This window comes from Octopus bimaculoides, chromosome 8 (genome assembly GCF_001194135.2).
Source record: "Octopus bimaculoides isolate UCB-OBI-ISO-001 chromosome 8, ASM119413v2, whole genome shotgun sequence".
Taxonomy (NCBI): Eukaryota; Metazoa; Mollusca; class Cephalopoda; order Octopoda; family Octopodidae; genus Octopus; species Octopus bimaculoides.
Window position 1 is genome coordinate 52,380,658 of NC_068988.1, and position 13,888 is coordinate 52,394,545.

Here is a 13,888-nt window from a genome sequence, read left to right on the forward strand (position 1 = left end):
CCCCCCAATTCCTCTCAACGCATGGCTATGATGCTTGTCCACTACTTCTACTTATGATCAGGGATGCACACATCGTCAGCCACTAAGGGACATATCAGCTTTCTGCCTATAGTAGAAAGAAATATTTTTATCATTAAAGTGGCAAGCTGGTAGAATTGTTAGCATGTTGGGCAAAATGTTTAGTGGCATTTCTTCTGACTCTTTCAATTCTGAGTTTAAATTCTGCCATGATCAGCTTTGCCTTTCATCCTTGTAGGTCAATAAAATAAAGTACCATTCAAGCACAGAGGTCAATGTATTTGACTTGCCCCTCTGCTCAAAATTGTTGGCCTTGTGCCAAAATTAGAAAGAATTGTTATAGCTTTTTCTGAAATTGAGAAAGCAGATGGTGCTAGAGATCTTATATAAAAGAAACTGCTGAAGAGGCTAGTATTATAAACATGTTCAGTTTTGAAAATCATCATTTAGAGGTACTAAATACTCTATTAGATTGTAGAGTGTAGCTGAATGTAGTCCCTTGTCAGGAATAGCAGCCAAATCTCCTTTAGAATATATCCTTTGGTCTTAAATATAGGAAGGACTCATTGGATAATCTAGTCCTATATATCCCTAAAAAAAAAGACAGTCATGGCGAGAAAATCTTTGACAATAGGTTTGCTTTCTGAGGTTTTCCAGTAAGTGACAAACATTAAGAATGACTAAATATCCCATGTGAAACACTGAAATGTATGTGGCACCCTAGACAAGTGTCTTCTATGATAAATAACCCTTGACCAACTAAAGCTTTGAGTGGATTTGGTTGATGGAAAATGAAAGAAGCTTGTTGTGTGTGTGTGTACCTCCTTGTCTTGACATTGCTTGATAATTGTAAATGAGTATCACTGTCATGCAATGTGTGTCATTCTTTTCCAATTTTTTGTGAAAACATGTTTGGTCATGGGGAAATATCTGGTTTGGGAACAAGTGAGGGTTGGCAACAGGAAGGGCATCTAGCCGTAGAAAATTCATTAAAATGAATTCCTTCAGACCCATGTGATGATGATGATGATGACAAACAGGAACTGTAATAAAAGATTGAATCAGTGTGATGTTGTTGATAAACGCTAACTCCTTGAAGCATCACTCCGATATTTGATCAAGGGCAACAGTATGTATGTAGTTATATCATGTATCCGCTGAGCAATTGTTTAACTCTACATTATCCCTGATTGAGCAGGCTTATGCTTAAGACATGCCAGCTGAGACAACCCCATCGTTTTTAATATCTAGAACTACATTATCCAATCTGTCCTTCCCTTTTTAAGGCAGTAGACGTAATTAGAGGGATATTTGGTTGCTATTTCTAGCAGGTTAAGCTCCTATGCATATGTTCCTCTGAACAGTTTAATTTTTGTGGCATGTTCACTAACACACACGTGAGTATATACACATTTATTCCACCTCGCAAGTATGTCTTCGCAGATTTGAGCTTTAACAAGGGAGATAACTCTATTACAATTTATTCTTGCTAGGACGAGCTGTCGTTGTTGTGTCATAGTTTAGTGGGCTGAAGTTGGACGGTCATAGATTGCAGTCATATGCTAAGGAACAGATATTTAACTGGTCAAATATAGCCATCTGCTGAGATAGCTCCAGGTCCCATTTAAGTTGGCCGATGTTCAAAAGCATTCCAGTTGAGACCATCGTTTTTGTCTTTTTTTTTTAAACTATTTCTAAGATTGCCCTTTTTTTTAAATTGTAGGTTGTGATTTGAGGGTGATTTAGCTACTATTTCTAGAAGTTTGACTACTTAGTGGCTCTTTAATTCTCCCTTATGTGTTTTCATACACTGTTACCAACGTAGTTATGCATGTTTTTAAATAGTTGCAGCCTGTTTGGCTTATATCAGTGGTTCTCAAACGGGTCTGCAGTCCCCTAGGTGACGGCAAAGCGATTTTAGGGGGACTGCAAAGGGATGCTGAAGTATGGTGGAAACGGGGTGGCTGAGACAGTTAAATTTTAAGATTTTAAGACTTTCAATTTTTCACATGCTATCATTTTTTGTTGTTGGCCTCAAAGACCCACACCACTCCTACGCACTCATTTGCTAATCACACTTGTACAAGTGTGATTGGCCAATAGAAAATATGTGGGTATAACGGTTGATCGTGCATGTGCTGTTGGTATTTTTCGTTTCTCATTCATTTTGTAACCAATTGATGAACCGATTCCCCATATTTTTATGTGCATTTACTGTATCCCATTGAGGCATTGTCTGGATTAAGTTGTGGTTTTCGGGGTTGCAGGTCTATAGGCAGTGTAGATCATTGTCCAGAAATTATGGTACACGAATGTATGTCATGTTGATTATCCAGCATTTTATAGGGGACCACGAATCATTGGAAAAACTGTAAGGGGACCGGCATGTAAAATCCTTTGAAAAGTTTGAGAATCATTGGCTTATATAGAGGGTGGGTAACCTATAAACCCTATATATAGCATGAAGCGCTCACAGTCATATTGTCTCTACCAATGCAGTTTACTTAAAATATTCATTTTTCCTGTTGATATAAGATGAGTCCCTCCATTGTAATTCAGCCTTTTGACACCTAATATATGACCATCACATAGAGAGTAGTGGAGGGCTTTTTCCTTTTCTTTTTATTTTGTTCTCTTTGTCTTGGAAGTAACTTGGTAATCTCACTAGTGTTGGTGGCACGATAAAAATAAATAAATAAAAGCATATACTACACTCTGTAAAGTGGTTGACATTAGGAAAGGCATACAGTTGTCGAAACCATGCTAAAGTTGACACTGGAGCTTGGCACAGCTCTTTGGCTTGCTGGATCTTGTCAAACCATCCAACCCATGCCAACATAGAAAACAGGCGTAAAATGATGATGTTAGAAGTGATGTGATATTTAGGGGAAGTGTATTGAAAGTTGCATTAATTTGAATATAACTGAAAATTTGCTAATTAATTATTTTTGATGTTACATTTCCCATTTGCAGTGAGATGTTTAATTGAAATTGTTTTATTTTTTTAGGATTGAACAATCCAGAACTTCTTGACATCATCAGTGATCTCGTGAACAAAAAGCAATTGAAAGATCTCAGTATTATTGGCTGTGAAACAGAAGATGGCGTGTTCCGTAGGCTTCTGAATTGTCTACTCAAGAGTTACAGGTATTTCATTCAATTGATACTGACTTTGACAAGTGATGTTTTCTATCTACTTAACCTGCATCCATTCTTCTTACTGGTGTTAGTCTCCAATATGTTTCATTTATATCATTTTTGATGTATGGATGTACACAAATATGGGGCTCTTTGTAATTATAATTCACAAAACTGGGAGTCTAGGAATAAAAAAATGAAAAGGCAAACATCAGCAGTCTTGTGATTTTCAACTCAAAAGGAACAGACAGTAATAGTATAACTATCACCACTTTAATGTCATTTAGAAGATAAAGCTAATAGGGTCTTGAAACATTGTGTGTTGGGAATTTATTTAAATGAAAGAGTATCACAACACCTTAATTAGTGACTTAAAAGTGGATCATAATTATATAACACTTATTCACACCCACTCTCACTCACACACTCACTCACACACTGGAATGTTTAATTTGAAATAATTAGCATTTCACGTATGAACTGCAATTGATTTCTGTGAATTTTAAAAAATACTTATCACATTTTATCCATTATATACAAGTAAAATATAAATTTGTGGAACCCTTGGTTTCAAAACCATTTCTAGATTACTGATTTTTCCAAATCTTGGGTTGTCGCACTCTAGACATATTAAATTTATTTAAACGATTAAATGAAATACAGATACTTGTACATTAGTATAAATGATACAAATGTATTGAAACCATTGGTATCCAGCTGTAGAAACCATGCTCTGGTCAAACTGTCCAACCCATGCCAGCATGGACAACAGATATTAAATGATGTTGATGTGCTGTGCAAGGTACCAGTAAACTAGTCTCATGGCCACTGAAATTTGAAATTCCTGCTTGTAGATTAGTGTGGATTATAAGAGGTTCCAGACCATCTGTCTCCAGAAAGTTGGTGTTGTACTTGTATCCATAATAATGTTTTCCTTATTAAAAAGATCAAAAATCAACTTGTTTTGAAATGAAGGCATGAACAACAAATGACCACATGCCTCATCTCTTTAATTCTAAAGTTTCATAATCAGTCATATCCTTGAGAAGTGCGAGAGCTAGAATGAAGTATTAGATCTTCGTTTATTGGGTCATCAAGGGTTTGAATCCAGTTTCATAGGTTACTCTATGCCTTTGAACAAGACACTTTATTAAATGACTCCTGTTGAATTTAAGTGCTACTGATATATTTCGAATCTGATAATGTTTCTTATTCTAAGATGTACAAAATTCCGAATTGTTTTCAAAAGATGTGTGTTCTTTGTTTCCATTTAATTAAGCAAATTACCTTAATCAATTTATATTACTTAATACCTTCAGAGATGACGGTAAGAAAGAAGGGTTGAATTTACTCAATATTCAAAGTTTAGCTGATCCAAGCATCACCTGTTCTGCTATTTTACCTCAAGCTGGTGAGTAATGTTTTAGATTATAAATACCTTAATTATTTCTATAGTTTAATTTCTAATATATTGTCTTGCTTGATTGGTGTTAACTCTGTGGCACATATTTTAAAAATTATATTTTTTTTTTAAATGCTGATTATGGGACGAAACTTACTGTCTTGGCAATGCATTTCTCTCCCTTGAAATTTATTGCTTGTGAGTTTTTTTTTCTCTTTTTGTCTGAACCGATGAAATTGTTTGAAGCTATCTTTCTTTATCTACTCTGGTCATTATGTGTCACTGATCATCAAGAGATGTATGGTTACATAGTGTATAGTCTAAATTGGATTTTATTTCAAGAGATACAAAAAGACAGTTGTTGTTGGTTAGCGTAAAGCCATTCCCAAACGAGTAGACCTACGATCAACTGCATTCTAGCTGTGATAATCCCATCTTTTAGTTTGGCAGTATAAATAGACTAAATTGTGGTATCCAATGCATCCTTGCTTTTTTTTCTTAAAATCTCATTTGTGGGAAAGATTTAGTTATGTTGAACAGATTAAACAACTACATAAACTCTCTTAAGGACTCACCATAAGCAAATTTTTAATAACAGGTGCACATTGAAGCTGTAAGCTCATTTATTTAGTAGCACATTTTTGTAAAAGCTTCCAACAAATATTCAAGTGGCAGTATTTTTTGAACACCCAAGTCTAGGTTTGAGCCCAACAGATCTAAATAATGATTATAGTCTCACACTTTCTGTGATAGCAATCATAAGTGGGTATATTGGGAAGGGAGATCAACAGATAAACTTATTATCAATGGTCAGAGGTGGAAACTAATTTTTATGTTTCGTGGTCCTAAGTTTTCCTAAACTATTTAATTTGTTGAAAAATCTGTTTACCACCTAAATGCCCATATATACTATTATATATGCGTTATTTTATGAAGTACTATATATATCAAAATATTTGTCAGTCCTGTACAAGCTGGTCACTGACATAATTCCATTACAACTATTGGGTATTACTTGCTAAAAAAGTACAATTCTCAAATGACTTGATTTTTTTTCGTATTTTATCCAAATGCAAGGAAAAAAAGTACAGATTTATCTCCCTTCATCCCTGATGCGTTTTGATAAGCTTTGCACTTGTCGGTGTTGAGATAAATTTTCCTTTTCAAACGACCCTAAGTCTTTTCAGGTTTTATAACTATGTACTAAATCATTACCAATATTACTGCTATTTTTTATTACCATTGTTTTTGCTGGTATTATCGATATTATTACTGCTGTTATTACAGTTGGACATCAGTAATGAAAATTTTTTAAAATACATGAGAAAATGCAAGACCTTCAAACTACAAGATGTCACATTAAACATTTAATAAACCAGAGTATGGAGAAAGACATCTGAGACGACCGATGTCACTTTTTATTTCAAGTCTAAATCTTTATTCTTGTGGGTCTACAAAATTAGAAATACTAGTATTATACTAGGAGCAATTCAGTCCACAATATACTTTTCTGTGTCTTGTGCTTAATTATAAGAATCTGGAGTGGCAGAAGCAGTAGAATAGTTAGTTGTCTCCCTTCATTTTCCTATTTCAAAACCTTCTAAGAATAGTCATTGTCTTTTATTCTTAGTGGGCAGATAAGTAACTAGTAATGGTCTATATAGTCAACTAAACCTGTAAATTTGCTGTCATATACCTATGTTAGGAACGATTATTATTTAATTCTTTTTATCTCAGATGTTGTTGTAACTCCTAAAGTTTTGCATACATAGTAGGCTTGTTTCCTGCGGCTTCAACTATAATACTTTCCTGATTATTCTGGCTGTGCCAAGGAGGCAAACCTTTTCTAACAGTTCTACTGGACACTCTATTCTGATTTCCTTTATATTTTTCTTGACGCCTTCTGATACTATCTCCAAGGAACCAACAATAATCGGCACTATCTTCACCTTCATTTTCTACAGTTGGAATATTTTGTACTTAGAGTATTTGTATATATCTAAGAGGATTGTTTACATATGTTAAAGGAAACCTGAGATAGTGGCAGCCTTCTGCAGCAGTGATCTGGAAACCTGAACAATGGTTACAACGTTTTTGTCACAGACTTTTGTTAGGATTTACTGTATTTGGGACATTGATTGACTAAATTGAGAAATACTCCACAAAATGTAGTATGAATTTTTCTCAATTTATTGTTTGAGACTTGTACCACAAGTCTCTCTACTTTAAGGATAGGGAACTTAGCCAATCACAAGCTGAAATAGATGTAATTCTGCCTATACACTTGGGCTCCAGATATTGGGATACAAGTTTATGGATCAAGATACATTCTTGTATTAGAGGCAGACAAATACAAGGGTGAAGAGCAAGCATATTCCTAAAAATAAATCTGTTGTCTTGTGCCTATGTTAAAAATCATTATTATTAGTTCTTTCATTATTTTATGCTTCATCTTCTCTGTTATTTTTCTTGCAGAACCTCTGTATGGTGTGAAGACCTTGATTCTCCGTGATAATACTTTTGATGTGTTTGGTGTGACAGGCTTGCTAAGGATTATTACATATGACAATGCACTTGTTAAACTAAACCTCAAATGTTGCTTCCTTCATGCCTGGATGGGTCAGTTGCTGGCTGCTATAGCATGTAAGTAGTTTGTCTTTGAATAGTATTCTTAAATTTTACTAATTCAACTATAAAAACTTTGAGTTAAAAAAAAAAAGAAAACAAAAATGAATTCCTATATTATCCTGAGTTAGATGGTTCTGCAAATGTTGGCATTATCATCAATTTATGTCTGCTTTTCATGCTGGAGTGGGTTGGACAAGTCATCACACTTTCACTCAATTCTTATTTAATGTTACATTCTGATCGTAGGATGGTTTTTATGGCTGGATGCCCTTCCAAACACCAGTCAGTTTTTACTTGGTATGTTTTATTATGGCACCAACACTAGTGAGGTTACCATGTATCTTGTAAGATTACATATTGTCTCTATTTAATGCAGTGCAACCAGAAAAGAGGGTGCTGACAAGATAAATTAGCGTGTGTTGGTAAAAGAAGCAAGAATATAGCAGAAGAAAAATTATTAGTTGTGAGGGTGATAGAGGAAAGAGCAATGGAATATGGTGTTGGCAGAAGATAATGAGAGACAGGTGGTGATGCCAGGTATATGTTTGTTTGTGAGCAGATAGTGGGTGATGAATGTCAATAACAAGTGACCTGGAGGAGAGGGAGTGAAGGTGAAGTGTGTCAGATCCCAACATATGATTCAATCCCTTGTTACATATGGGAGAGAGAAAGTTTTCTTTTTCTTCTTGCATTGATAACCACTCAACAAAGAATCTGTTGATAGTATCTGTTTATGATATTACTGAATAGATTAAGATATGAAGAGTAATATGCATAAAAAGAACAGTGACCCTGGTTTTGTGCACTCTGACCAGTTTCTTAATCTTAAACCCAACATTTTCACTTTTACTTTGGGTTATATCGGTTAGAAATTAGATAAGCCTGTTAAAACCACAATTTTGAAGTAAATAAGTTCATTTAGTACTTAGAAACCTGTGCTTTGTCAACATTATTGAATATTTGAACATATTGCATATTAATTTTCCCTTTGTTTATTATCTGTCTGACATTTAAATGTATCTGTCCTAATTCTCAGCTGGGGCAGTTAGTACAGCATACATACATTTTGTTTTGTTCCTTCCAAACTACGTATACTAGAAAGAAAAAAATGGATATGAGGTACCAAGCATAAAAAATTACTTATCTTTGCTAATACTGTTTATTTTATGGATCCTCAAGAGATAACAAAGAGAGATTCTAACCAGGATACCAAAAAACACCAAGCTAGATAACGTAATGCATTTGCATAGTTTGGTTTTCTCTTAACTGACAATGTCATACATTTTATTAAAAACCACTGAATAAATCAAACATCAAATCGAGTACCAAAAGCATAGAAATATTTATGATTGTTGTGGTCATGCTGGAGTATCGCTGAGCACACCTCTTTTGAAAGAATCCCAGACATTCATGATCAATCATTACAGCCATGGATAATTTTATTTTTGTTAGGTGTATATATATATATATATATATATATAGTATTATGGTGATGCTCCAGCATGACTGCAGCCACTTGGCTGAAATGCATACATATGTATATATATATAAAGGATGACTTCATCCAATATGTCATTTTTGTTAAAGACCTAGTACATTTATCTTCATTTATCACAGGTGTTGAGTTTTTTAAAAAAGGCCCAAAAAACACTTCAGTGATTCATCATCATATAATGTTCCTATTTCCATGCTGGCATGGGTTGGACAATGATAAATGAATAATAGTGTGACTGTATGGTAAGAAGCTTGCTTCCCAATTGCATGGTTCTGGGTTCAGTTTCACCATATGCAACTTTTGGGCAAGTATCTGCTACTGTATCCTTGAGCCAACCAAAGCTTTGTGTGTGGATTTTGGTAGACAGAAACTGATGGAAGCCTGTTGCATATATATGTATGTATTTGTGTGTGTCTGTTTTGTATCTGTTTTTCAACCCATCATTGCTTGACAACCGATGTTGGTGTGTTTATATCCCCATAATTTAGCAGTTCAGTAAAGAAGACCGATAGAATAAGTACTAGGCTTACAAAGAATAAGTCTTGGGGTTAATTTCTTCAACTAAAAAACCCTTTAAGGTGGTGTGCTAGTGTGGCTGCAGTCAAATGACTGAAACAAGTAAATATAAAAAGAAGAAAAGAATAGAACTTGTAGATAAAATAGGTTTTGTTCCAGGACCTAAGTTGTCCCCTTAACTTACCCAAATATCAGCTCCAGCTTATAAACACACATCATAGTATTATTCCATTCCATGTTTGGAAAATTTAATAACACATGATCAGTAAATAAAAACAAACAGAGAAGTATAACAAGCAGAATCTTTGATTGCTGACTTGTATTATCCTGGATCAGTGATGAGTGAATCAATAAATCAGTGATAAATGAAAACAGAGGTAATGTAACTTGAAGGAGTTTGGGTGTTGCTTGCTGTAGGTCAAGCAAGTGAGGTGTTCTCTTCTTATCATCATTGTCGTTGTTTAACGTCTGCTTTCCATGCTAGCATGGGTTGGACGATTTGACTGAGGACTGGTGAAACCAGATGGTTACACCAGGCTCCAATCTGATTTGACAGAGTTTCTACAGCTGGATGCCCTTCCTAATGCCAACCACTCCGAGAGTGTAGTGGGTGCAGCAAATGATAATCAATGAGTAGACTGAGGTTAGGTTGTTGGCTTAGAATTTTTAGAAGTCATTGAGCCTTCTAAGTGAAATGCATTACTCTGGTAACCTTTTAAGTATACAGAGAGCTATATGGACCCATCCACCATAGCAGAATTGATACTAGTGCTCGGTTCACATAAAAAAAACACTGATGCTAGGACCATGTTAAAAGCACATAGTACTTTCTGTTGGCGTGGTTGATGTTAGGAAGGGTGTCCAGTGGTGGAAACCATGCCAGAACAGACAGTGGAACCTGGTGCATCCCCTGGTATTACCAGTTCTGGTCAAATTCTCCAGCCCATGTCAGCATGGAAAACACGTGTTAAATGAGGATGGTGATGATGAGAGAGGTGCCAGTGTAAAGAAGGGGAAGGCAGCCTATGTAATGATAGGTCATATGCAGATATCTTTTGCTTTGGGGAAGGAAAAAAACTGAATGGAAGCAGATTTTAATATTTTCATTCATGAAATCATTGGAGGAAAGATTTTGGGGAAAGAAGCCTGAACAGCATTTAGAATACAGAAGTTAGCATTTCTTTTAATGCTTCTGATAGATCATTGATATTGTTTCATAAAATATATTACATAAATATGAGTATAACATGACTCTTTGGTTAAAAAGTTTTTGCCACCATGTAGATCTGAGTTCAATCCCACCTTGTGGTACTTTGGGCAAGCATCTATGATAGCCCAAGACTACCAATATTGTGAGAGAAACTGCAGATTATGCACTCTCTCCTTCATTTGTGTGTGTGTGCATGCACACATGCCTGTGTGGACCAGCTAGGAATTCCTGCTGTATTGAACAGAAATATCTGAAGTAGTTCTTTCATCTGAGTTACATCCCGTTATGCCTATGGGGATGTAGCTGTTATCTAAATGGAGATGGATAAAATAAATGCTAGACAAAGTACTAGGGTTGATATAGGTGACTGACTTCCTTAAAGGCATTAACTTAACATGATTACTGGTTCAAAGGCCGAATTTAGTTAAGGCATTTGCAGCAGTAGCGACTCCTGTTAGAAAGACAGATAAATAAAAGGTTAATACTTTTGTGTGAATATAGGCATCCAGCTGTAGAAACTGAGCCAAAATCAGACTGGAGCCTGTTAGAATTCTCCAGCTTACCAGTTCCAGTCAAACCATCTAACCTATGCCAGCATGGAAAACGGATGCTAAATGATGATGAGAATAAATAAATAGATGCATATATATAAATTTGTAATGTAATATATGGATTCATAGAAAGCTCCTCTAGCAGACTCAGCTAGCAGACTACATAGTAATTCAATACATAGGAATATAATGCAGAGATAAAACACTGCAGCTCTCCCTCTCTCGCCCCCCCCCCTCTCTTTCTCACACACACACGTGTGCTCAAAGAAGTCAATATTCTCAATACATTTACTGCAACCACAAATTAACAAGCACCACAAGCTCAGCTGCAATGAATTTATTGAAAAGACCATCTACATCACAGCCAACATAGTCTGGTTCCATTGCACATCTCTATTACATGATGATTTTGGATTGAACAGATTTGTTTCCATATCAAATTTTTCATTTCATGATTAGTCTATGAGGAGTAGATTTGTTTCTCCAGTTTTCTGTTTCCATATTGAAATGATTCAAGTTTATTTCGTTTCAATACTTTAATTCATATTAATTTTACATTGCTTATATATTTTTTTTTTTGCAGCTAAGGGTCAAATGGAGGAATTGTATTTGGGTAGTAACCAAATTGAAGGCACCCATCCTGAGCTGGAACTGATCAATGTTATTGACAGTTGTAAAAATCTGAGGAAGTTAGACTTACGTTCTTGCAGCCTGAGGAGTCAAGTTGGTAAGGAACATTTTCTTTTATTATTTACTGATATGAAAGCGGCAAGATAGCAGAATTGTTACAATGCCAGACAAAATGCTTAGTGGCATTTCATCTGTCTTTATGTTCTGAGTTTAAATTCTGCCACGGTTAACTTTGCCTTTCATCCTTTTGGGGGTCAATAAAATAAATAGCAGTGGAACACTAGGGTTGGTCTAATCAACCAATATTGCTGGCCTTGAGCCAAAATTTGAAAATAATATACAGGAGTGGCTGTGTGGTAAGTAGCTTGCTTACCAACCACATGGTTCCGGGTTCGTCCCACTGCGTGGCACCTTGGGCAAGTGTCTTCTACTATAGCCTTGGGCCGACCAAAGCCTTGTGAGTGGATTTGCTAGACGGAAACTGAAAGAAGCCCATCGTATATATATATATATATATATATGTGTGAGTGTGTTTGTGTGTCTGTGTTTGTCCCCCCCAACATCGCTTGACAACCGATGCTGGTGTGTTTACGTCCCCATAACTTAGCGGTTCGGCAAAAGAGACTGATAGAATAAGTACTAGGCTTCCAAAGAATAAGTCCTGGGGTCAATTTGCTCGACTAAAGGCGGTGCTCCAGCATGGCCACAGTCAAAAGACTGAAACAAGTAAAAGAGTAAAAAGAGTAAGATATTAAGGTGCAGTATTGAGGTATATACAAGATATTAAGGTGCATGGCTGCAGTAAAACGAATAAAATAAATAAAAGATCTCTTTAGCATTCAGATTACTCTCTCAACTGTAATGCTTATTTATTCACAGTTTTGAATTAACCATGCATTATCTCATAGCTTTGAGATTTCAGTGATGTGAGGGTTTGTTTTTTAAAAGGAAATTGTATGATAAGTGTGAGATGCCAGATCTCACTGATCTGAGGATAAAACAGATCGAATATTTTGACCAGATATGGTCAGTTTAAATGTAAAAGGTTTAAATTAAACCTACCATAATTATAATAAGTATTTTTAATCTAAAAAATTATGATCGTATTAATTCCTCTTAGAAATTGGGATACCTAGTCATAATTGTATTTGTAATGTTATGATTTCTATCCACCAAGTGTTCCAGTTACTCTGCTATGCTGAGGTCAAATGTGGACTTAAAACCACATACTAAACTAATGATCTTTCTAGAATTTTCTCATTCATATATATGTTATCACGAGCTTTGTAATTTCAAGAAATATTGGATTGAATTAGTCTTTTGATTAAAAGAAAAAGAAAACAAAAAAAATTTACTAATTAGACCTCTTGTTAATAATGTCTGGGGGTGCTTTAATTATTTGTTTGTCTATTTTTCCGTTTTTATTTTTTTGTTTTTGCTTAATGGCATTTTAATGGCCGTAGTAGCTCTAATAGTTTATTCAGCCATCTAATTAGAATGTTTTATTAATTAAACTTCAGTTGTTGTGAATATTTCAGCCAGAAATGTTAGCTGAAACAATCTCCAAGAATTAAATTGCTGTGTACAGTTGGCACTAGTGTAGTATATTGGTCCACCAAAGCTAATACTTAGATTTTCAAACCCAGTCATTTAGTTGCTTGTCTTGTTTCCATCGAGTTCTCTTTGATTAACCATCTTTATTTTGGTGATAGTAGCATGACCATTATTTGTACATTGAACCATTTAGCATTCAGATTATTCTGTCACAATACTTTTTTATTCACTCTTGGCTGTGCCATGTTGTGACATGTAAAAGCACCTGTGTGGCGACATGCAAAAGTGCCTGTGTGGTGCCACATAAAAGTATCCATGTAGTGGCATGTAAAAGTGCCTGAATGATGACATGTAAAAATGCCCATGTGGTGACATGTAAAAGCGCCTGTGGTGCCACATAAGCATCCATATGGTGCCACATAAAAGTACCGATGTGGCAACATGTAAAAGTGCCTGTATGGTTCCACATAAAAATATCCATGTGGTGACACATAAAAGGGCCTGTGTGACGACATGTAAAAATGCCACATGAAAGTACCATGTGGTGACATGTAAAAGCACTTGTGTGGCGACATGCAAAAGTGCCTGTGGTGCCACATAAAAGTATCCATGTGGTGACACAAAAGCACCTGTGTGGTAACATGTAAAAGTGCCTATGTGGTGCTACATAAAAGTGCCTGTGTAGTGCCACATAAAAGTACCCATGTGGTGACATGTAAAAGCCCCCATGCAGTGCCATGTAAAAG

The 13,888-nt window shown here is 35.5% G+C and overlaps 1 protein-coding gene across 1 annotated transcript in view; it reads left to right on the forward strand.

Annotated features, from left to right (window-relative positions):
- The window catches only part of LOC106869709 (uncharacterized), a 69,057-nt gene extending 56,236 nt beyond the window's left edge, over positions 1-12,821 (forward strand). Inside the window, exons 7-11 of the mRNA XM_052969849.1 lie at positions 3,027-3,165; positions 4,476-4,567; positions 7,034-7,201; positions 11,542-11,685; positions 12,709-12,821. Of these exons, the coding sequence (XP_052825809.1) occupies positions 3,027-3,165; positions 4,476-4,567; positions 7,034-7,201; positions 11,542-11,685; positions 12,709-12,821 (656 nt within the window). The remainder of the gene's footprint in view (positions 1-3,026; positions 3,166-4,475; positions 4,568-7,033; positions 7,202-11,541; positions 11,686-12,708) is intronic.
- Positions 12,822-13,888: the final 1,067 nt, after the last annotated feature.